We start from the raw sequence: 25,324 nt of genomic DNA, 5'->3' as shown, positions 1-25,324 counted from the left end.
GTTTTACATTTATCTCGAACACACAGGATATCAAAAGTGCCGTTTTCAAAAACACAGCGGGCTTTGTTGTTGTCAAATCCTGAGCCATGCTCCTCAATAATCACCACTGCAGCATGGACAGCAACACACTGTAGGACATACACTGCAGTTAAAATGCTAATATGGGCGATTCAATTAAAACGATCTCTTTTCCATTGCCCATAACACCGCTTTGTGGATTTTTGTGTCCACTCTTTTATGGATTATTATGGAAAGAGAGAGTTGGTTTCTCTTCTCTCAGGCAGTTTTTGGACATTGTCATAATGATTGCAGAGCTTTACGCAGCAGCCTTTTGACAGTGCAATAGCTTTTGTTTCATGGTGCTGATCTAATAGTGAAGGCCTGTGACATTTGGGCTCAGGCTGCATACTATTACAAATACTGTACATATATAAACCTCATTCTGGTGCATCTGCTGCATGCCAACTGCCTAATTATGTGATACTGTTACACGCCAGCACAATGCAATGTGTGTTATTACTAACATAGCACACATAGTGTAAGTGTTAATATCATCCCGCTGGCTTTATGTGCAGCATATACAGTACATAAATACATGCTAAAACACATGAACTCACATGGTGTGATTAGACATTATAGCACATTATGCCACATCATTTTTAATTTATTTCATTCAATCTGTATTCAAAAGTACAGCTTCTAGGCATGAAAAAGGTTATGGCATCCTACAAATACTAATTCAGATAAATAAGCAATTGAATAAACACACATTTTTCATACATAATTAAGCAAAACCTGACCTAGATCAAGTAACTTGAATGAGTGATTCTAATTTGAGATGCCAGTTGTAAGCCATATAAAAAATGAATGAGGATATTCATAATTCTGTAGTAAGTTGTGGAACTTCTAAGGCTAATGTACCATAGGCTAACTACATGTATTATGCATTTATTCACCAGTGCTTACTGATTTCTGAACAATGGAGCAAACAAATGCTAATCTCGCATTAAATATGGTGCATGTTGCATAAATGTTCTAACAGATGTGGCTTTTTAGCATATGCTACCATCTATTAGAAGAAAGCCCGCGGAGAGATAGCCAAAAGTTTAGCATTAGAAAGCTGAACTGAACAGAGTGCAGCAGTGTTTGACCACTGGATGACAAACTGAATCATTTAATTGACCTTGAGAAGGTTATACCCTGGTCATGGAGATGTAAACACACACACGCACACAGCTTGAAAGTAAGTGACCCACAGTATGACACTTTATTTTGTTTTCATTTTGATGGCCCTTCTGCAGCTCTCCCGCTTGGCTGAAACATGAACGTGTTTTCTGGAGATGGGTGAACAGCCCAATCTGTCCTGCTGGTAAAGGTACATTAAATATTGACTTAAAGATAGAACCAAGGCCTAAATGGCAAGAAATTATTCATCATATGTCAGATATGATGTTTTTGATCATCTGAGCCGTTGATATGCTTCAGACCTCTGGCCTCCAGTGCTCTCCTGCTGACCTTGGACTGAATCCCATCATACCCACGTTGAGATGAATTACAGTACATATTGGAGTGAACAGTTTACTTACTTAAAAACATGATGTGAACAGCTGAAGACGCTGATGAAAAATTAATCTGGTACGCTAGGAGAATATGAGGATATGAGGAAGTACACACTGTCTTTACACCTGAATTTATACTTCATTGTTGGAAGCATAAATACAAACATAAATTAATTAATTACTGTTGATTGTATAGTACACAGTTACACTTAGCTTACTAAAATAAAAAAGCATTACTTTAAGCAATATACAGTACAACTATTGTAATTATGATGTGTTGTAAAAAATGTCTAATTTCCATACTTTGGTTGGGGGAAATTTGCATAACTGTTGTATTATACTGAAGAAATCTAATTCGTTCTCATCAATGATGGTAAAAAACATTCATCTTCCCAAAACTCTGGAGCAAATCTTGTGCTCATTAATCACACTAAGTGGTTGAATCCTCAAAAAGTCCTCACTTTGGCTTTGTGCGGGATGTCCTGTTTTGTTTCTCAACTGTCTGAGAGGTACAGAAAAAGAGAGAATGCCTCTCTCTCGCCTGAGGCATCGGAAAACAATTTGAGAATGCTGTTGTCGGCAGTGCATTTAGCACAGATGGATACACAAATAAAAAGCTTTTTATGCAAAACTGATGCATAACAACATTTTGAAAGTGCCCAGTCACTCCATATTTCTGTATTTTGCTGAATCTCTCAGCCCCTCCCTCTCCCCACTCCAGTCAGTCCCTATCAGGCTTAATAGTTTGATGTCTCGTCTTGAGCGGAGATGACCAATTTTAGACTCAGTCATGGGTGACAGAATTATACAACATCTTGAAGAGACATGCAACATATTCAGGGGAACTGTTAAATACATTTTTGGGGAATAAAATTCTGATAAATATCAACCATTAGCCTCTGGTTATACCACAAATCTAAAAACATAATTATATGAGTAATATGTTCTGATTAATATGGATCACAGCTGGTTGAATAGCTCAGCAAGGCTAACATCAATCAGGATTGGACAAACTATCTCTGGGCAATTTACATAACATAAACCAATAAATTAAACTTGTAATTCATAATATACAATTATAATCTGCAATAAGCAGCCATGACAGAACATGCAGTATATACAGCCTTAGGATTAGTAAAATAAAATATGGTCAGATATAAGCAGTTTTTCATGGTCAATATTCAAATACAGATATGAATGTATTGATGGTCTGTAGGCTCATGCAGCAAAATTGAAAATGCTGATAAAATTATTTGATTAAAAGGATAATTTATGGCTTAACAGAAACAGAAAAGTCATTATTTTCTGTTTGTAGGCTCCTCCAGCACTGTGACTTTTTTCTGTGTGTTTGACTCTGGCAAAGGACAATATTAATAATTATTTTCCTGGCATTTCTTGTGCGCTGGATATTGCAGAGTGCAGAGTGAGAGACAACATGGAAGTGAAGGAATGACATCAACCAAGGTCATGAGCTATATTCATACCCATGTTGTTTTGAACACGAGATGCAATGAAAAGAAAATGCCCCAGGGCTTCATTGTGTTATCCTATTGTTTCTGTGACCTTTTTAAAATACATGTATTTTTCTTCCTGTTTTAATGAAATTGCTCATAAATAATTTGATCAATTATGTAATCCAACACATCCAGCGGGAGAACATGCACATTTACGGATGAGAAATAAGAGATACTTTAAATTGTTTGTACTGTTTTGAGTGTTCTTTTTCCTTTAATTGTAGATATGATAGATAGAATTAGTTTTCAGTGACAGTCCAGATTTCTCCGCTATAGTAACATGAAGGCCAAAGTCAGTATTATCTATTAAGACACAGACTTCAGACTGTAACTGAGTCAACACATATTGGCACCGTCTCAAGTCTCATGGTATTATTCATGGTTTATATTCACCATCTGGCACTAATGCACAGTTTTCAGTTATTTTAGCAGCGGCATTAAAAGTAAAAGTGTATTTTTCATGCATTTTATCCCAAGGCAAAATCCTCCAGAAAACAATAACGGGCGAAGAAACAAGTAAACAAGATAATTGCTACATTTGTTTTGATTTCATTAAATTATTTCTTTACCCACTGCCTGGCGCCTACAGTACTTAGCTTACAAATGTATTACATTAACAGATTAACAAGTGAATATGCGAAGAAGGCGTTGATTCAGCCAGGAGGTTGAACTGGCTGGCAGGTACTTAAAAATGGCAAATAATCATAAAACACTGCTTTTATGCTGTTGTTAATTTGAAATGATCACCTTGTATGATCATTTCAATTAACAAGTTCAAGTTCTATTCACAGAAAGACTGTTACTGGAAGCTCACAATGTTTTTTTTTCATATGGTGATATTGATTCTCTCAAAGCTTTTCATAATACCTGCAGCAATCATGAAAACACAATTCATCTTCTTTCAGAGCTGATTCAAGCCTTTTTCATTCATCACACATCCATGCATGCTTTCCTTGACCTAACAAACAAACTCACTTTCTTTTTGAAACATCCTAAATGAAAGAGCTGATAGACTTCCTCTGAAAAACACAATGTAAGATTTTGCTTTTTAATAGGATTTTAACCCTGGCGTTCTACATTAATACTCAGCAATTTAACTCTGCAAGAGAGCACCATTGTTCCTCTCCTGAATGAGAATAGTGCCTTGTCCTACATATTTTGGTCTTTGCATAGTTGCTTTGCATAGTTACAAGTGAATCCTTTTCAGATGTTGAACTGAGTCTGAGAAGTGCAGTCAGAGTGAATTTGTCTCTTGCCCGCAGCAGCTGAAAACAAACCAAATTTGAGCATGCTGCTTTCTGCAGAGCAAATTAGTACAGACGAAAACACAAACCAGAAGCCCCGCATGTAAACTTGAATCAGAAGAGCACTTTCGCAGTACTCACTTGCCCCTTTATTTTCATGTTTTCATTCCTCTCCCCTTCTTTTCCTCTCCTCCCAGTCGCTCCCTATCAGTGCTGATAGTGTGATAGTCCTGACTTCAGATGACCAAATTTAGATGTAGTCGTGGGTGACAGAATTATACAACGATGTGAGTGGACACGCAATGTGTCGTAGTCATAGAGTACACAAACCCGAGTCAGGCGCAGCGTGCACACTTGTTCCCAGTCACGTAGCAAAAACACCATTCTCTCTGTTTGTGCCTCTCACTACTAGGGCACAGTCAGTCACACAAACACAAACACACACACACAAACAAAACACACACAGCGACGAAAGCCCCACTTCACATGACCAGTGAGCTCTGACTCCTCCAATCTCTCATTTACCTGTTCCATCACCAGCTCCATCTCCTCTCTCTGTCTCCCTCATACTCCTCCCCACTCCCACTCCCTCCTCCTCTCATCCTCAACTCTGTTGCCACGGCAGCAAAACCTGACAATGAGCAAGAGAGAGATAGAGAGAGCAAATGCCATCTGAGTCATTTAATCCACAACCTGTGTATGTGTGTGTGTGTGTGTGTGTGTGTGCATGAAGGCGAAAATGTTGGATATGTTTGTGTACATCTCTATGTATCTGTTGTGCGTGTGTCTGATGTGTGTGTGCGTGTATGTGGCGTGTGGGTGGCTAAGTGGGAGAGCTGTGTGGAGTCGGTTCATCGGTTCACCACAGAGCTGTGGCAGTGCGAAGACAAACACTCTACCTTTATCTGTCTCGCTGCATATAGTAGTTTTGTTTCCGCTTTCTATTTCATGTACACTGTAAATATCTAGTTATTTCAAAGTGATATTCCCTGACCAGCTTCAAGTGATTCACAAACATTTGCATGTTGTGACGTCTTTGTGCCCTGACTGATCGAAAAAACGAAACTTTGAAATGCTTTCGTGACGTAAGGTAGTTTATCTTGTGGTACAGCAACAGTCGTAATCAGTGGTCAGCTGATATGTACAGAATATCCCTGAGTTAATCCGAGGTCCTAGTGCCGTTGTACCAATTCTAGTCAAATCAGATTTATTTGTACATATATCATACAAATGTCTCAATGGGCTTTACAGGCTCCCAACATTGGCACTAAGCCCTCTAAGAAGACAAGGAAAATACTATTCACACTCACAAAAACCCTTAGCATGAGTGAAAAAAATTGAAAGAAACCTCAGGAGAGGAAATTCAAAAAGACTCCTCCTCCTCGGATGACCGGCTTCTCGAGTAGGAGCTAGGGTTGTGGAGAAAAAGACAACTACAAAGAAAGATCAGAAAATTGTAACAGTTTGTAAGAATTCATAACGCAAAGGGTTTAAAGTTTAACAATGGGATCATAATATGTCGAATACTAAAGTATGTACCAATACTATTGTGTAATATCCTATATCTAAAGTCATCCCTTTATGATGTAAGTGAAAACATTTCACATCCACTGTGACGTCCACCTGATAACTACCACTGATTTAAATTCACAGCAGTCTATTCTCACTCAGCCATTGTTCTCTTTGCAGTGCTGTGTGTAATAATATCACTCTTACATTTCCAAGGCTTTGTTCTGAATGCAAATTTTAGCTCTCCAAACAAGCCAAGGGGCGAGTGAGTTCAAGGAGAGCTTCCTAATTGTGATTAAACTGCTGTGCTTACATAAGCCACAGCTGCAACAAGTGGGACCTGCGTCGACAGCTAGTGACACTGAACAGCGCATCTTTTTTAAACAGCTCCTGAGGAAAGCAGTGCACTAAACTTGACCCCCCCCCTTGCACTGATCTGAACAGCGGGTGGTACATATGCATGCAGGAAGGCTGAAATGCAAACTCACTGCTGGCACGTACAAACAAATAACACGCAGTCATGAATCGGGACGCAGATGTTGAGAAAAAACAAAAGACATGAGCTTACGCATAAGCAGGCACACACACGCAATGTTCTCTGAACCTTCCTGGAAAGTTGGTGTATGTGTGTGCAGCCAGTGGTTATGTGTATATTTGCGCGTGACACACTCGGATGTGACAGTGTCACAGGAGCACGGTGGATCCCCAAGCAGGCAGTGTCACTGACTGAGGGCCTCTTTGTCAAGGAGAACAGTGAGAAGAATTTATCCATGTCCAATGAACAGAGAGAGGGAGAGAGAGAGAGAGAGAGAGAGGGAGAGAGAGAGAGAGAGAGGGAGAGAGAGAGAGAGGGAGAGGGAACTGTAACAGAGAAAGTGCACTGCCCAGATTGAAGAAACCTGTGAGAGCTGAGATAGGGTGAGAGAAGAGAGAGGTCAGTAAAGAGACAGGGGTATAGAGTGTTCCTGGGGAAGAGAGACAAAATAGATAGAGGCTGAGTGAGAGAAGATAGAGAGGTGGGGGGAGAATGGAGAGGGAGAGAGACAGAGGGAGAGAGACAGAACAGGGCAGAGAGATCAAAGTGTCTGCAGCCCTGCTGAGAGAGAGGACAAGGTGAAAACCTATAGGAAGTGGATGGGAGTAACAGAGAGACAGAATCCTTGAGACCGGAGTTACTCGGGTTAGACACAATAACATAAACACCTGTGCGGTCTCATTTCATCCATAATATAATAAGTGTAATAAGTATTGTGAAGCTTATAATTCGGGCTGCAACTAATGATTATTTTTTCAATTCATCATTTACTCTATAAAATGGCTGGAGGCTGTAAAAAAAAAAAGAAGCCCATAGCACTTTCCCAGAGCCCAAGGTGACATCTTCAAATAACTCCAAAATCAAAACAAAAATGTTGGTTATTGTTTCATCACTGCTTATGAAGTTACCTTTGAGCAGCCCAGTATCCCGAGTTCATATTAGATGATTCTGTGGTGCATGATTCATGTTCAGTGCTGATGTTTGGGCCCAATCTAATGGTGCCAGTGCAGGAAGTAGTGTTTCCTTTATGTAACGAAGCGGAAAGTTAAAGTGTGAAGACTTTTGTGTGTGAGGCTGTGGTTCATGTTCCTGTACAATACAACAGTTAATGTTTGATTTTTGAAAAACACAACTACAATCTTTGCCTCAACTTAATCCAAGGCTTTTAGTTGTCCAAGCTTAACCATCATAAAAGATATTATTTTAAAAACACGAGGCCCTGGATGTAAAAAAATATTGTCATGGGACATAGTGTGGGGTTTTGCAGAGGTGTGGATTTAATTTTTGAGGCTATAGTTTGTCAGACTCATTTTTGTGTTCCCAAACTTTTCAGAAACAAACATGTAACACTACCAGCTTCACAAGGTGGTGTTTAGTACACTGCTGTTGTTTTGAATTGCATTATTTACTGTAGTTCTTCATGTTATTGTCTCTACCCCCTTTATATGATTTTGTTTGCATTTAGAGTAGTTTTAAGATATGGAGCCTTTACTTTTTCATATTCCATATGGCTTAGCTAATATAACCTTTTACCTAACATTCTGCACACAAGTAAACGTTTTCAAATTCTAATTTTTAGATATTCTGTATGTACCAGTTTCTTGGTAGAACGACATCACATGAATAAATCATCTCTACTCAAAATGTTGAACCTCACCTTAAAGTCTGAAATGTCTTCATATCCAAACTCTCAAAAGCCTCTAACACGGAGAATGGCAATAAAAGGGAAAGATGAGGATAAAAATCTGAAATACGGAGACAAAAGGGATAAAAGGAACAGAGAGACTGCTGTAGAGCGGAGGACAAAGGTGAGATAGAAGAGGAAGGCAGAGATGGTGAGATTAGAAAGGTACATGTAAGAGGAGAGGGGAGGCAGAAAGTGTGAATGGGTGCAAAGTGAAAATCCTGAGTCAATGCGACCAATAACATGTGCGGCTGCTATGAGATGCAGACACAAAACACTAAATATTTAATCCTACAAAAAGCCAAAAGGGGTGAGCGAAGGGTCCTTGGTATTTTTCCATTCCTGTTGACACCACTTATATACACACATGCCAAACCGACCTCCCAGCTCCTCCATATTGTCTGGGGGTTAACAAATGCTCTGAAATGGCAAAGGGACAGCAGCCCAGCTGTCTCCAAAAGGCTCACTCTAGTCAACAATGACTATTAATTGTGAGAAGAATGAGCAAAATAACACTTGAGTCCCATAATGGCTGGCGGTACAGTGTTCTTAAATCCACAGCCACTGAAGCCATTCCACTTGCTAATTCAATTACGGGAATGATTCATCCCTCCATTATGATAACTGTCAGATTTTCTTGTGTCATACAATAAGGCAGAAGGGGAAAAACAAATGATTCGCCAGCTCCACCCCCCCCCACTGACACCCTTCTTTTCTCCTTCTCCTCATCCCACCCTCAAGCTTCTTCTCTCCATATGAGTTCTTTTTGTCTTTCTCTGCATCCTTCTTTTCTTTCACTCTTCACCCTGCTATCGCTCATCCTGCTTCCTCTGCTTTACTCTCCGTTCATCCTCTCCTCATCTGCCTGGGGGTGCGAGGCGAGATAGCGTTCCCTCGTTTTCTGATTTTTCTCCACATCCCCCTCCTCCCCTCCATCCATCCCACTCTGGCCCTCCCTTGCTTCCCTTCCCTCGCCTACCACCCCCAACACCCCCCCCCCCCTTTCTCCCTCACGCTCCCTCTAGATAATTAAGATCTCTGATTTTACGGTTTTCTCTTTCATAATAGGCACTGCAGACACTAAAAGCAAGCCGCCAAGTCGCCAACACTCACTCACACACACACACACACACACACACACACACAAAACAGCAAACACACACAAATATGCATATGCCTTCATGCACACACTAAGATGAATGCATGCACCAAACAGCTAAATTCCCAACTGGGATGAATGTCCCCTCTCTCACTCTGCATTCTCTCTCTGTCTCTCTCTCTTTTATACTCTTCTGCACATACACACACACACACACACACACACACACGCAGCAAGTCAGGATATTTATGTATTTTTGCTTTTGTGTATATCTCAGTGGTGCCAGCATGCGGGGTGACATACAGCTGGGTGCAGAATGAAAGTGAGCGAGGGTTGGGGTGGGGTTGGGGGGCTAGAAGCAGTGTTTTCTGTATAGCTCAGACTATTCTGGCTCCGCTCGGCCCTCTTGCTGCTTCAGCTCCCTGCAGACTGACACCCGACTGCTACAGGGACTCAGCCATGTACTACTACAGCAACAGAGCACGTACAGCAGCCAGACACACAGCCCTCTCAGATTAAACACGGCTATAGTCTCTCACCGTTTGCTCTCTCTTTCTCTCGCTGACTGTATTTGCTTCCCTGACTCTCTCCACCCAACTCCACCACATCATGCCTACTTTCTATCTTTCATTCTCCTGCAGGAATGGAAGAAGCAGATCCTTTACTTGAGAAAAATCACTAATGCCACAGTGTAAAAAAAAAAAAAGTCCTGCAATCAAAATTCTACTTGCACTGGCAGTTAAGTATCAAAAGGAAAATTGTGCAAAATTAACCTTCAGAGTGTTTCAGAGATATTTTAGTAACCTTTTTTTTTAAATCAGGTAGTCTCATTGAGATCATGATCTCTTTTTTAAGAGAGACCCAAGAACATGAAAAATAGTCAGACAACCATACAACATGTAAACAGTACAAGAACAGCACATCTAAAGCCAGACAAACAACATCAAACATCAAACGACAAAGTGAATTGAAAAAAAAAACAAGTCATGAAAAGCATCGGATTGTACATTTTTTTAATTCTCAAAGGGAAACAAGCTTGAAGGCAGTTTGCTGTTCATTCCATTCAAAAGGTAAACATACTTGAATCTAGTTCTGCCAAGGTTAGTACATACATAGGATATATAAAGTTAAGTAGTTATTTGATTGTGTCTGTGGTAACAACGACTTAAATGAGAGAAAAAATGTCAGGTATCGGAAGCTTTAGCTGTAGAGCTTTGGAGGTGAATATAATGAGATGACTATCCCTTCCTGTTGGTAAGAAATTTCATGCAACTCAGTGATGCAGAGAGCAGTGATGAGAACAAAACTTGTAACTTGTGACAAATCATAACACACTGTGATAAACAGGGTTTAACTGCTGAAGTAATGATGGGGCAGCAGGACAGTGCAGAATGTCCCCAATACATTTTAATTAAGATATATTGCATTATTATTATTGTAACATATAATCAGCATTTTAACATTGTAGGTGATGTGGAGCTTATTTTAACTTAATGTACTGTTGGGAGCTTAATCTATGACAATGCATCTTATTTTATAGGTTGATCATATCTTATTTCTACCAAGTAACTAGTAGCTATCAAATAAAAATATTTTCTGCTGAAATATAGTGGAGTATAAGTATGAAGTAACATAAAAGTACTTCAACATTGTTCTTATCTACAATACCTGGATAAATGTACTCAGTTACTTTCCATCACTGCTCTTCTGTCTTTCTATCTCTATCCTGTCCTGCCTCTTTCATTCTGCTGAAACACTTTCCAATTTCTTCTCTCTGTATTCAATTTTGTTCTTTTATTCCCTCTACGTCCACAGCCCATTCCCTTTGCTTCTTTTTTTCACTTATTCTCCTTACTTCTATCACAGCTTTCCATCTCCTTCTTTCCTCCTCCCCTCTCCTTCTCCTCGGAGTATAGATGCTGTAATCTTCTCTGTCTAATGCTGTCAATAGCTCTCAATAACAATGAAATAGCACCGGTTCCATCCCATCATTGATGAAGGCATAGCCTCAGTTAGGATCTTATTCGTCATCATGGCAGTCTGCTTCTTGGTAATAGCCAATCAGATGGCTCCTGCGAAATGCAGTGCCCCCATGATAGGTTCCCCATTGTTTTGATTGACTGCACCTGAGGGCCCGCCACTTCAGCTGGGCTCGATCAATACGCCATCACACTCACACAAGGTAAGCGCATGCGTGGAATAAACACACACTCACGAACCACGGGTCTGGACAGCACACACACACGCACACACACACACACACGCTTTGGTGAAGAGTAAATTGAGAAAGAGACCACTGGTGTGGGAAGCAAACAGAATACAGTAGTAACAGCCAGCAAAATGGAGAACTGTGAAGCACAATACACAACGGTGTGACAGCAGTGTGCTGTAGTGATCTCACTGTGTGGTCAGAATAATCAGCAGTTGCATAACTGTCTCTGTTGTACATACACCATTATGCACATGCACACAAATATGACAACAGCATGGACCTTCTCTACTTTCTGGTGAGGTAATTATTTATTTGAACCTTTAATGTAACATACTGTGTTAAAACACTGAATGTGAACAATAATTTACTGAAATCAATGAATGAGGAAAAAAAAGGCTCCTACTGTGTGCCTTGTATTTTATGTTGTGTCACTCATACAGATGGCCTTGCACAAGCCCTGCCTCTGTTCACATTGAGCTGCGATAACCATAATGAGAACAACACGGCCATCTGCACAGTACGGTGCATGCTATTAGTATTACAAACATGTTTGAACACACATTTGCCCACCCTTTGACACAACAAACCCGAGAATGAGCAACACATGAAGTTAGAGAATGGGAAGGAGAGGTCAGTAATTGCAAAGAGAGAAAAGAATAAAAGGGAGGAAAAAAGGAAATATGATTGGTTTATGAGGCGTAAAGATGGATTCAAAGCACAGGGTTGCAGATTTCTTTTTCTGATGTGTTTAAACATCAAAGCCAAACAAGCGTTGGAAAGGTGAGTGGGGAAACAAAACAAAATGAAGATGAAGATCTCAAAGTGAAAAGGCTGTAGAAAAAAGGATTGATGTTTGTTTGACACGATGGCAGACAATCCATATCATCTGTCTCTATGATGTACACACAAGTGTATATGCAAACACACGACGCCAACTCATCTCCATCCCCGCATGTAGTCGTCAGGGTCAAAGGTCAGCTTTCTACAACTCCAGCACCGGCCCTGTGTTGCGCTGCATGGGTCAATTGAAGGTCATGAACTGACTCTCTCAGCTGTCTGTCAGACCTGTCTAGAGCTCAGACCAATGAACCAGTTGTTTGAAACATTCCCAGGTCAACAGCCCCCACCACCACCACCACCACTACTACCATCTCCACCCCTCCCTCAACCTGTCTGCCTGTCTGTCACAGAACAACTCCTTCTCCTCTCCTCTGTCTTCATCCCTCCCTTCATCTCTCCATTCTTTCACGCTTCCTTGTCATGTTGTCAGTCAGAGCAAGGCTTTGTCACTCCTGGTGAGGGCTGCTTAGTACCAGTGGAGCTCAGCTGAGCTCTCTGTGTGTGCTTTTTTTGTGTTTCTGTGTCTTGTTTGGAGGTGGGGGTGAGGGGTTTGGTCATGGAAAACATGTATGTGCAGGCGTGTGTGGGTGTATAGTTTATGACCGTGTGAGTATTTGAGGAAGTTGTCTTTGTACTTGTGTGTCTCTCTGTGTGTGTTCAGTATGTGATTGTGCATCTGCGTGTTTGCGATTGTTCATATGTGTGTGTATGTACAGTGTCGATTGTGTATGTGTGGCGATGTGTGTGCCAGTTGTTGTGATGTTGTCTTTGAACTGCCTCTGGAGATCTCTTCAAGGCTGAATCCTGTCACTTCTAAACAGCTGACTTTCCACAGGAGACTTAAATAGAGATGTGTGCACTGTATTTTATTATTAGACAGGCTGTATGCACGGGACCGGGCTGCTTCTGTGATATGACAGTGAACATCTTCATAGTTCAGTATGAAAGTCTATACTAGTGCTGTCATTTTACAGGTGCTACATGGAAATATGACAGAGCAAACTGAAGATAAGCCGCTGGGTGACAATTTGAAGAGAGTCATCTTGTGCTAGAAGAATGATTTGGTGTCCAGTAACATGCCATGTGTCCTCCACTCCTGCAGGTGGTGGTACAGGCAGCCAGCAGACCATTCTCCATGAGGAGCAGTAGAAGATGCCGGCTCTGCCAGCACTGCTGCTGTCAATACACTTCCTCTCCTTCCTGCTAGTCACCATGCCACCACGCTCCCTCAGTCAGGCCCCCTTGCTCTCCTCCGTCCGCATGGGTGAGTGGCCCGGCCGTCCCTCCACCCCCCCCTACACCTGAGTAAAAAAAAAATCTACAATTCACGATCATAGTTTGTTTTTAACCTCCTTTGGTGCCTGAAAGTGGGTTTTGTTGCACTGGACAGGAGAAAAAAGATAGGGTGACATTTTAAAAAAAGCATTTTTAAGCCAAATTAGGATCAATAACATACCTGCCACTGTTGAAACACTCCTAATACTGTAAAAACATGCAATAAAAGTTTCCCTATTTACTCTTCTTTGTGTAAGCCAAATTGATTGGTAGATACAGAAAATAATATCTTTTTAATCTACTGTATGTATGCAGGTGTAAGACTAAATTACTCCAACTAAGGAAAGAGGCCTTGTTACAGTTTCAAGCTTTCAGTTTTACAGAAAGAGATGTCTAACACCTGCAACAAAGTCTTTTTGAGTTATTAGACTAACTCTTTTTTTATATGTCATAAAAATCAGTGTCACTATACACTATACAGTGTCAAATATTAGAGATGGAAATCTTCCATATGCTCTAAAGCTTGTTGTCTGGCCAAAATCAGCTGACACACACAGAGCAGACAAAATAATATAAACATATTATACACTAAAGCAATAAAGTTCTGAAGTAAGTTAATCACAATAACAATCGCTTCTATAAAGCTGGGTAATTTAGTGCTGAAAACTAATTAGCAGCATATGTCAGCTATGAAAGAGTTCTGGCAATCAGCACTTTGAAGTACAGAGTTCCATAGAGGCCATATCATCTCTGCACCAAAATTATGTAACATGGCAGGGGGGACCTTCTTGTAAATTGTGACAACATATGGTAAATACAGAAAAACTGTTTGTGTACAGATTAGACAAACAAGACATAACATGTTAATTAGTGAGCTGGCAGTTGGTAGCTGGTAGTGATCTGGAGGTGCTGGTAGACAGATTTGTTTTAACCTTTTGACAGTGTAAGGCTTGCTGTTGCTAAGGCCACCTGTTTCCAGTCTGTCAGCAAGAAAGCGAATTTCCCAAAATGTTGAAATATTCCTTTAATTTCCAATACTGTTTGTATTTCATACCACTTACTAATTTGGACAAGGTCAAGTCATTCTCATTCCTCTGCCAGTCAGGGGTTGTGATCTTTCTGTCAGCCCCTCTTCTTCATCCTCATGTCTTTTTCTTTCTCCTCACCAAAGCCGGAATGGTTAGTCTATTAATCGATTAGCTGATTGACAGAAAATTAATTGACAACTATTTTGATAGGCGATTAATCGATCAGTTATTTTTCAAGCAAAAATGACAAAAATTCTCTGCTTCCGGCCTCTCAAATGTGACGACTTTCTGTTTTTAATATATGACACTAAATTAAATATCTTTGTGTTTTGGACTATTAGTCAAACAAAGTAAACAAATTGAAGACATCTCCGTGGCCTCTGAAAAATGTCACTAACTAAATAATTTATCAGTTAATTGAATCAAATAAGTGGATGATTAATCGTTAATGACAATAATTGTTAGTTGCAGTCCTACTTCTCACCTGTTCTCCCCCTCCCTGTCCTTCTCTCTTCCCCCTCTTATCTGCACCCTCTCTTTTACTATCTTTCCTTCTCTCTCTGCCTTTCTAGCGGCGATCCTGGATGACCAGTCTGTGTGTGGGCGTGGGGAGCGGCTGGCATTGGCCCTGGCCAGGGAGAACATCAACAGCGTTATGGAGGGTCCGGCCCGAGCACGAGTGGAGGTGGACATATACGAGCTGCAAAAAGACTCCCAGTATGACACTACTGACACCAGTGAGTGAAGCCGAAACACTCTAAAACTGACCAGTGGAGCAGATTCGCACCACCCATAAGAGAGTGATAAAATCCAGTTAAATCCATTAGAGGCCAATAGGGCACTGTGTCTAATTAGCACAGGCAAAAAGTGACCACTAAAAATACCGGTGCCTATTAATAGACATAATGGATATTAATATCGAAAGTAACCAGTCCAGAGTAGAAAAGAACAGTAGAGTTCTGAATACTGCAGGTTTTATTCACTTGAGCAGGGTGTCAATATTTCTAAAAATAGGTAATTACATTTTCTAAAAAACTGCTGTTTTGGAAACAAAATTCTCAAACGATGACTGGAATGATAAAACAGCACCGTTTTCATATGATTAGGAACCAGTAAGGGCTTTTTTCTGATTAGTTTACATGTCATTAGAGACCAGTAATGGGCCACTAAGCCGGTCTCATTAAAAACAGTGGACCAGTGCCCTCCAGTAACAGTTGGCATCATCTACTGCGTAGACACGACAAAAACAAATCATGGAATACTAGTACAGATCAGCAGTACAGGCCAACATGAAGCAGCTTCAGAGACTGCTCCCTGAAATTAGTATTGATATACAGAGTTAAAAAAGATTGTTTGGTGTCTTTTAAGACTGAAGAAGTACTGCTGAATCCAACCACTGAGGAGACAGAAGCTCCCTGCTCCTATTCTAATAGGTCACTGACCCTGCCACAAGCTACTGGCAAAATGTCTGTGTGTGCTTGAGAAGGGTTGTGTACATATGTGCATGCTTGAGTTGCAAGCGTGTGTGTCTCTGCATGTGTGTGTGAGTGAGTGTGCGAGTGTGTGTGTGTGTATGTGTGTGTCCTTGACCGATGGACAGAAGACTCTGACAGGCTTGTTTGCTCATAGCGTTTTTTTGGTCTCTGGATCAGAGAGCTCATCATCTTACAGCTATGACTGTCTGAAGCACACTTGCACACACACACACACTCGCACACTCCCGATCACACATACACAAAGACACACGCAACGCATGGTCATTCACACATGCCTTCACACACATCCCCTTCTGCAGTCACACATTCACACATAGGCAGAATGTGGGCATATACGCTCACACACACAGGCGTAAAGGCACACACACACACACATACACACACTCGGACACACAGGCAGTGGCAGTGACTGAGGAGGACTAATTAGGATGAATTAAAATACCAACCAAATATACCAGTAAGAACAGAGCTTTACAACTATCAGAATAAGACAGTTAAGTGTCCAGACTCATATCTGCTGCATCTATGAGAGCATTGGTCAGGTGGGTAGACGGAAAAAAATGTCAAAAAATGAACCTGAATACTGTAAAAAAAAACATTTATGTAAAGTATTTCATACTGCACAGGATTTTAAGCATTTCCTAGTTTCTTTTAATTGTCAGGTGAACATTTGAGTCAGTTACAGTTGTTGATCAGTAACACAGACTGCAGGCTGGTCAGCTGCCGCCGCTGCAGCTCATATAGCATTTCAAAAGCCTCATCTCCACCCCTGCATCCACCTGTAGGGTCTGAGTCTACAGAGGGAAGTTAGTATCATCGCTCCCCACGTCCTGCTGTTCTGAGCTTTATGTTTCCTTGTGGGGTGTGAAATATAAAAAACCTGCATGCATAAATAGAATGCAGCCATGACTCATGTTATTAATAAAATATGAGCTTTTTCCTCATATGACATGATATTTTTTTTTCAAACATTTCAGACATTAAAAAAAAAAACCCCAGCAAACTCTAAGCACTCAAGTGTAGAGGAACAGAAGTATGTGGGTTTTTTGGGTAATTGGGACTACAGGTGGGAGATAATGAGCGTCATTGAGAAATTATTTCCACAAAATTTCACAAACCAAACAACTTACAGAAACCTCCAACAAGCAGTACTTCAAAAACAGAAAATAAAAGTAAACTTGCTAACGGACTCAAATGAACATACGTTCATTTTTTCTGTGTTGACAAATGTCTCACAAAGAGGTGTGAAATCACTGTCTTCATTTAGGCCTGGATATAGTATGTGCATGTAGTGGAGACATGTGTTGTCACTCAAGGGTTTAATGTTTTTTTATTAAACCCCAAATAAAAAGCAGAAAGAGTAATCATGCAAACTGGCATCTCCTCCTCCTGTTAATTGAAGGCAACCACCAATCTGTTACTATTGTACTGATGCCAGAGATATAATTATAGCATGATGTCTTGAAAATCATTAAAAACGACTCTCCAAACAAGTGAATAATAGCAGTAGGCAACCCATGGGCTGCACTGCTGTAGTCCTTGGAGTATTTATCTCAAAATAAATCAGATTATAATGAGACAGATTGTGCTGCAACAATAGAATCAGCGGTTAAGCTGAAATCATAATGTGTCCTCAGAGTTTTTGCTGCTTTTTAAATTTCCATACTCCACCCCCCCAACTGCAGCCCCTACTGTATGCCAACTCTGTGCTGCCGTCAAAATGAAGCAGAGGAAAAGTGTGTCTGCATATTTGATGTTTACTTTCCTTTTTCCCTTTCAGTGTGTCAGATTCTACCCAAAGGCGTCGTCTCTGTGATAGGTCCAGCCTCCAGCCCCGCCTCTGGCTCTACTGTCAGTCATATATGTGGAGAGAAGGAGGTGAGTATGTAAGATAAACACACACTTGCAAATGGGAGCAAATATGCGTACATCTAGTACCTATTTCTCTCTGGCTTACTACCCCTTGTACTCACAAAGACGTCATCATGAATGCATCTAGAGATTCAGTTTTTCTTGGCTATTGAATTTCTTCTTATATAATTAACGATTATCCACTTCGTCCAACTGTTTTCTACTTTCTCCCCGTAGCCTTTTATCCTCAGGTCTCTGTGTTCTCTGCCTCTGCTATCTTTCTTATCTCTTCTTTTCACCCTGTAGCCTCTCTAATGGATCTTCCTTATTCACAGTTTTTCCCGGTGTGTGTGTGTGTGTGTAGGGGAATTAATCATGACACATTTGCTTTTTTTGCTTTCCTTAACTCTCCTCTCTTCTCTCCTCTCCTCTCCTCTCTTCTCCTCTCCTTCTTTCAGATCCCTCATGTAAAGATTGGTCCGGAGGAAACTCCCCGCTTGCCGTACCTGCGCTTTGCCTCTGTCACTCTGTACCCTAGCAACGAGGACCTGAGCCTGGCCATAGGAGCCATCTTGCGCTCGTTCAATTACCCCTCAGCCAGCCTGGTCTGCGCCAAGGCTGAGTGTGAGTACACATGTAGTCTGTTGTATAGTTATACAGTACATTATGTGTGACTGCATAGATGTGTTTGTGTTTAGGTGGGTGTAAATGCATTGGTTGTGTTCCTGCAAGCTCATTCACCTAGTGTATGTGTGCGTTTATAAGTGGGTGTGCAAATGCCTCAGTGGGAGTGTTGGCACATTCACACTGTTTCGGCGGATATGACTATTTTGTACAGTTGAACACTCATTTTGACAGTCTGGTCATAAAGTTCTGTCTGTTGTCAGAGTTCAGAACACGGCTCACACTGCAGCCTTCCTATTTATTACTCATGCTCTTGCACACTGTCTCTTATCCACCTCAGAGGGCTGTTAGGCCAAACCAATTTAATAAATATTCGTATTTGAAATGCTTTCCAGTACTGGAAGAACTTAGGGGACATTTGATTTAACTTGCCAGGCACTCAGAAAGCTTTAACATCACAGGGGATTCGGGGCTTAGTCACTAGCCCTCTTTATTTTCATTTTGAAAGAGTGTGTTATTGATTTATTATGCACTCCCCTATCGAGAGTCACAGGAATTAAAGGGCCTGGTCGGATTGGTGGCTGTAGTATTCAAACAGAGCTTTGTGAATACATGACAGAATACACTTTGTATATGTATGAAATGGTAAAATTCTATTTTTTCCACTGAATAATCGCATGACTTTTTGTCTAGTCCTGGGTGAAACTGAGCCGGGATGAGTTGTTGTGCAGCTGTTGACTGCTTTCACCAGCCAAACAGAACTGCACAAGAACTTAAGGGCAATTACATAAAGAATAAGTGGGACCATTGAAGTCCGTGAAAACTTCTCATGGCAGTTTGAAAAGGGTAGATGACAAACAAAAGCTGTGACATTATGAAAAATTGATTCAATCATTGACATGCTTTCATTATCTCCCCAGCAGTTAGCCAGGCCTCCTGCAGTTGCCTGAAAGTAAGCTGAAGTTGTGGACTTGTCTGGTTGACTTGTTTTAACAACTATTCACATTTGTCGTTCACACTTAGTCTCAGGTGACTCTGGCGACTCTAACGAATGTCATTACAACAGCCAGGAGCACTAACGAACCAAGTGGTATCAATAACTTTGATAACAATCCCATAGAAGTTAAATACCTAGGACTCCCCATCAGTCAGTTAGAACTGAAGAAGCCCCTTGGATGAAAGGCGAAACGTCTTCAAGTATCTACAACCAAGTCCACTTGCCCTCAGTTCAAGCTTCCTTGGATAACCATGACCTGGATGACTGAGAATCTTTCACAGACATCTTGTGGACTTGTCAATTCATTCAACTAAAAGAGCTTTGAAATGGCATCAGACATCTTTTGCAGTTTTGATCATCAGTTGAATGAGTCGATAAGAGCCTTGTCTTTCATCAGGCTTTTCCTCTCATAAGAATTAGAGGCAACAGATAGCCTGATGGTTACCGTCAGGGCCACGGGATGTAACATTTGCTGTTGGAGAGACCGAAGGGTGTGTGTGTGTAATATATTTGGCTTGAAGGTGATCTTTACAAGGTTATCATACTCACAGACTCTGACCCACTTGGCTGCGCTATCTATCGCCATGGAGCTGGTTGCCATGGCTGCAGAATAGGTGCTAACTGCCACTCAACAAGCTTGTTCCACACTTTGAACGACTGTGTGGGTGTACGTGTGGCATGGTATGTGTGTGTTTGATATATTTTTTTGTGCTTGGTTCACTTTGTCCATACATGTGTGTGTGTGTTTATTCTTGCCCCTCAGTGCACTGTTTGTCTGTACATGTGTGAGTGGGGTACTTGTATGAATGTACTGTATGTGTGTCTGTATGTGCGGCTCTTCTGTGGTACTGCAGAGGTTCAACATCAGACAATGTTTACCACCAGCCCACTTGTTTTATTCATCCTGTTTACCCCAGTGTAGAGTGGTGCGTTCAAGTGAAGTAGACAATTTCTTTTTTTTTTGTCAGTGAAGCGAGTAACGTGTAAAATCACACATCTCACTGTACACGCATCCAAATTAAGTAACATATTTAGAGACTGGTTGTTTTTGCATCACCTTGTTAATGCTGTGAATCTAATTCATTTTCTCTCTTTAGCCCGCGCAAGTAGCAGTCCACAGATATTCTGTTAAATGATAGTGAGTCAGAGATTTTTGTTCATTTCCGACGTATCCTTCTCTCGCCGTGCCTGGGTCACAATGCGCTATCTGAACCTAATTTCATTATGCAGTTTTCATGAGATGGATGAGGTTAAGGACAGCGAGAGGGAGAGACTGAGCACATGGAGGAGGAGACAGTGGCGGCGTAAGAGAGAGATGGATAAAGACAGAGTGAAAGGTAACTAGAGCACAGGGCTAAGACAAGAGAGATAGAGAGGTTAGAGCTTCTGTGTGAGAGCAAGAGAGAGAATACGTGAAAGAAGGAGAGTGAGAGAGGGGAGGAGAGGAGAGGAAGCTGTAAAGTGCATTGATTTTTCCCCTCCTTCCTCAAACTAATTAAAGTTTTGGCCTGGTTCAGTGATTACCCCACTGCTTACAGAGGCTTTCTCCTGCTGAAGGGCTCTGTTCGCTACCTCTCCCCTCCTCCTCTCTTCCCTCTCCCCATCTCCTCTGTCCCCCAGATGCCTGCCCCACCACTTATTTACATAGCTAGGGGTGCTTTACTATGGAATTACAATTAGGAATCAGCAGAGTAGACTTTCTAGTAAAGGCTCATTCCACACACAATGTCAAGTGAGTCTTGACTGCCATTGGTTATACTCATTTTCGAGAGGAATTCGCTTGGAGTGGGTGAATTGGCTCAAGTACTGTATTTCACGTCTTTCTGCTCCTGCAGTTCTCCTCTTTCTGTCCATCTTACTGCCAGAGTCTTGCAGTATCCTTGCATCCTCAGTTTTGTCATTTCATTTTAAGCTTTTCAGTTTTTTGAATGCATACTATTTTATTCATTGTACCTACATCACTCAAAGAACTGAAAAACAATCATTGAGGGATGGGAAAACAGACACAAAGTGAATTGCAAAGCGCTCAAAGAGCATACCTCTGCCAAGGCCACACAATCAAAATTTATTATTCCATTAATAGAAAATGTTAAGAAATTTGTCATGCTGATTGGCTGATAGCAGCCATGAATTTTGGAGAATACTGTACCTGAATCCTTTCGGGTTATATTAGGGCAAGGATGAATTCAAATGAGTTAGACTTATGACCATCTAGTCATGACTTTTTAAATTGATCATGTTGCTGCAGAACCATACATAGCTAAATATAATCAGAATTGCTGTACTTAATTAAGAGCTGATATACATATGCACTTGTTATCTGCTTGCAATTGCACAATGCATTTAAAAGTTATGACAATGGATGTCAAAACCAGAAAGAACATTTCAAGCACATACTTGAAAACAGGCAGATGAAAAAATTAATTTAAAGGGTCTTTAGAGCTCATCCGGATATTTTATGTACTAAATTTGATTAAAATGGAATGACATCTGCAGGATTAACATTAAAAAGTAAAAATGTGAGATATTATAGTAATAATATATAAGATCCATTGGTATAATGTCAGACTTTCAAGTGGATGTATAAAAAAGGAATGTAATACATATGGGTTTAAGTCAAATTAAAAATACACCAATCTGTACCCTTTCCCCCCTCAGGATGTCTGTAGGAGGGGTGTTGAAAAACATGTTTTGCAAAAAAATTCAAGATGGTGCAAAATCCGTCTAGGTGTAAATGTAAATAGCCTGAAAGATTTATGAAGAATTAAAGTATGCAGAGAAAAAGATTTTTTCCTCAGTGCCTCACAGTTGAGGTGTTATGGGAAAAAAGTGAAGTTCTTCATAAATGGCATAATGGTGGCTGTAGCTACACCAAAAACTAATCACTAATTCTCTGGCCTGTGGCCCAAGTGTGGAATCTGTCAAATTGATTTTGAGATACTCTGCTAACTAAGAGATAAACAAACAATCATATGGGACTGAAAAACAAAACCTCCTTTGCAGAGGTCATAATACACAAAAATAAATCATACTGAGAAAAACAGAATGCAGTCATACTGTAGACTCCATATTAAATAATGTTTCATATCCTGGGGGTTTAGACAAACCATCAATCATGCTTTGCAAAATGACATAAATACATGGCCATCTGAGGATAAATCACGATTTTCATAGGTCCTGCAAACTTACATTTTGGAAATATGAGTTGTGTCTACTGATACAGACATTGATATGCGGCTCGGCTCTGCTTTGGCTCTGCCTCAGGCCTGCTGAGATTGGAGGAGCTGGTCCGCCGCTTTCTCATCTCTCGGGAGACGCTGTCAATCAGGATGCTGGATGACAACCTGGACCCTACGCCACTGCTGAAGGAGATCCGTGACGACAAAGTGGCGACCATCATCATTGATGCCAATGCTTCTGTCTCCTATCTCATCCTCAAGAAGGTCAGGCCTTAACCATCAATGCATTCTTCAGAGCCGCCCACACATGTGCAGGATATGAAGTCAGTCTTGTATAGAGAAGACACAGTAAACATACAGAACACAGATTTGCATTGCCACTTTTATCTACCCAATGGCGAAATTCAGGTTACAGTCTTAAAGGGCATGCAGAGCATATAGTCTTTAAAATAATAAGACTCTAAATCCTCTCAAACTTCCATGGGCTACACATTTGTTGTAGTAACAGAATTAACATCTATTTTTACCTTCTCTGCCCTCCGGAGCAGCATAGGGAACAATATTTATGCAAGTCTGCCAGCAACAATCACTTACACTCTGAAGAAAGTATTTGACAAAAGAACATCTTTTGCTGGGATGCGATGCAGATGTTACCGAGGCTCGTTCTGATTCATGGTACGGACTGTAACGCAGTGAGTCACAGTTTGAAAGCGTACGGGATGTTTTCACTGAGCACGTTGGAGCGGCTGTCCGCCCTCAGCGAAATGTCCTAGTGTTAGCCTGATGATGTAAAACTGTGATTAACGTATGCTCCCTCTCCGCCCCCACATTCTCTCCTACTTTGTCCCCCAACTGTCTTCTTTGCTCTCTAGTTCTCAGTAACTCTCATCTTTTGCCCTCTCTATCACTCCCTACATCTGTCTTTCTACATCTTCTCTCCTTCCCCTTCTGGTTCTTTCTGTATCCCACCTGCCTCTTACTTATTTTTTTCATCTCCCTCTGTCTTTCTCTTTGTCCTACAGGCATCAGAGCTGGGGATGACATCAGCATTTTACAAGTACATCCTCACCACCATGGTAAGAGCATAGCCACCCTACCTGTCTTCTGTCTTCTAGTCCTCCATTTTCACTTCTTCCCTCCTGCTCCTCCTCCTCTTCTGTCCCTTTATGAGGGAGCAAAGGTGCTAAGGCGGAGAAGGAATTAGATAAAGGGAGAAGAGAGAGGTGACAGAGAGAAAAAAGTGAGAGGAGATGAAGGATGGGGGAGAGATCTGAGAAACGAACATACTGTACAAAGATGTGGAAGTGCAGAGGAGGATGGCAAAAAAAAAAAAAAACAAGAAAAAGGGGTCTGAGGTGAAGGTGATGACAGATGTGATGTGCCCTTTTTCTTCTGCCACCCGCCACCCTCTCTATGCTTCCGGTGTTTTCATGTGCCTCTTTGATATACTCCCCTCCCCTTCTACCATTTGAATTAATGTGTCACTTTATACTGTGTTCCTGATTTCTTCTTTTTTTCCCCCCTCTCCGCCCTCTGTACGTGCCGTGCTCTTATGCTTTAGATGTCGCGACTTGTGTGTATATATCTGTGAAAAGCTACTGGAGTTATTTCCATCAACCTCTCTTTCCCCTGTATCACTGTTTTCCCCTTTTCCTTGCTGTCTATATCCTTTTTTCACCCTCCATCAGAGATTAGATGTTGTCACTCCCCGTAACCTCTCTTTTTCTTTATCACCCTCTTCTTTTCACAGTATTTTTCTTCCACGCTAAGATTTGACGCACTGTCAACATTGTCACTCACCTGAATTTTCCTTCTCTCTCTGCAAACACCCTCCCCGCTCCTCTCTAGGACTTCCCCCTATTGAGACTGGATGACATAGTGGATGAGCAGTCCAACATTGTGGGTTTCTCCATGTTTAACACCACTCATCCGTTCTATTTGGAGTTCATCAGGAGCCTCAACCTCTCTTGGTGGGAGGGCTGTGACCTAACGTACCCCGGCCCTGCGGTCAGTCTCATGGACTCAGGAGTACTCATGCATACGCACATTCAGAGGCAGTTTTCAAAGCTTTGTTTGTATGCCACGTAACATTAAGCTTCTTTATTCCTCACACTGATTCATAGTGCAGTTAAAGAGATTCAGCTAGTCTTTTGCTTGTATTTAATGGGTATTGATGTATCCATCTGTGTTTCCTCCCCACTGGTTTACTCATACCTCACATCTCTTCTCTCTCTCCTCTTATTTTCCTTGCCTCCCTCTATCCCTCTTAACCATTCAATCATCTGTGCTCTCACCCCCTGTCTCCTCATTGCATCTATTCCCTTGACTACTTGTCTTTCTTCACCATGTTTCAAACCCCCTCTTCTGCCTTTCTCCTCCTGAACATCTCTCGTGTTTCCTCTCTCCTTTCCATAGCTCTCGTCAGCACTGATGTTTGATGCCGTACATGTGGTGGTGGGGGCGGTGAGGGAATTGAACCGCAGTCAGGAGATCGGAGTGAAGCCACTCAGCTGCACCTCACCTCAAATCTGGCAACATGGGACTAGTCTTATGAACTACCTGCGCATGGTAATCGCTCGATGAATCTGCATGTGTGCAGTATGTACCGTACTGTACGATCACCTGCTAATATGCATGCTCATGCACATGCATATGCACTCATATATATCATAAGAAAC

The 25,324-nt window shown here is 41.2% G+C and overlaps 1 protein-coding gene across 1 annotated transcript in view; it reads left to right on the top strand.

Annotated features, from left to right (window-relative positions):
* Positions 1 to 25,324, top strand: part of grik5 (glutamate receptor, ionotropic, kainate 5) — a 91,111-nt gene that overhangs the window by 44,887 nt on the left and 20,900 nt on the right. The window contains exons 5-12 of the mRNA XM_067601060.1: positions 13,299 to 13,460; positions 15,072 to 15,236; positions 17,776 to 17,873; positions 18,305 to 18,470; positions 22,732 to 22,910; positions 23,669 to 23,722; positions 24,495 to 24,653; positions 25,062 to 25,214. Coding sequence (XP_067457161.1) covers positions 13,349 to 13,460; positions 15,072 to 15,236; positions 17,776 to 17,873; positions 18,305 to 18,470; positions 22,732 to 22,910; positions 23,669 to 23,722; positions 24,495 to 24,653; positions 25,062 to 25,214 — 1,086 coding nt within the window. The 5' untranslated portion in view covers positions 13,299 to 13,348. The remainder of the gene's footprint in view (positions 1 to 13,298; positions 13,461 to 15,071; positions 15,237 to 17,775; positions 17,874 to 18,304; positions 18,471 to 22,731; positions 22,911 to 23,668; positions 23,723 to 24,494; positions 24,654 to 25,061; positions 25,215 to 25,324) is intronic.

This window comes from Thunnus thynnus, chromosome 10, assembly GCF_963924715.1.
Source record: "Thunnus thynnus chromosome 10, fThuThy2.1, whole genome shotgun sequence".
In the NCBI taxonomy this organism is placed as follows: domain Eukaryota; kingdom Metazoa; phylum Chordata; class Actinopteri; order Scombriformes; family Scombridae; genus Thunnus; species Thunnus thynnus.
Note: the sequence above shows the minus strand (reverse complement) of the source record. Positions and strands in the feature narration are given on the sequence as shown.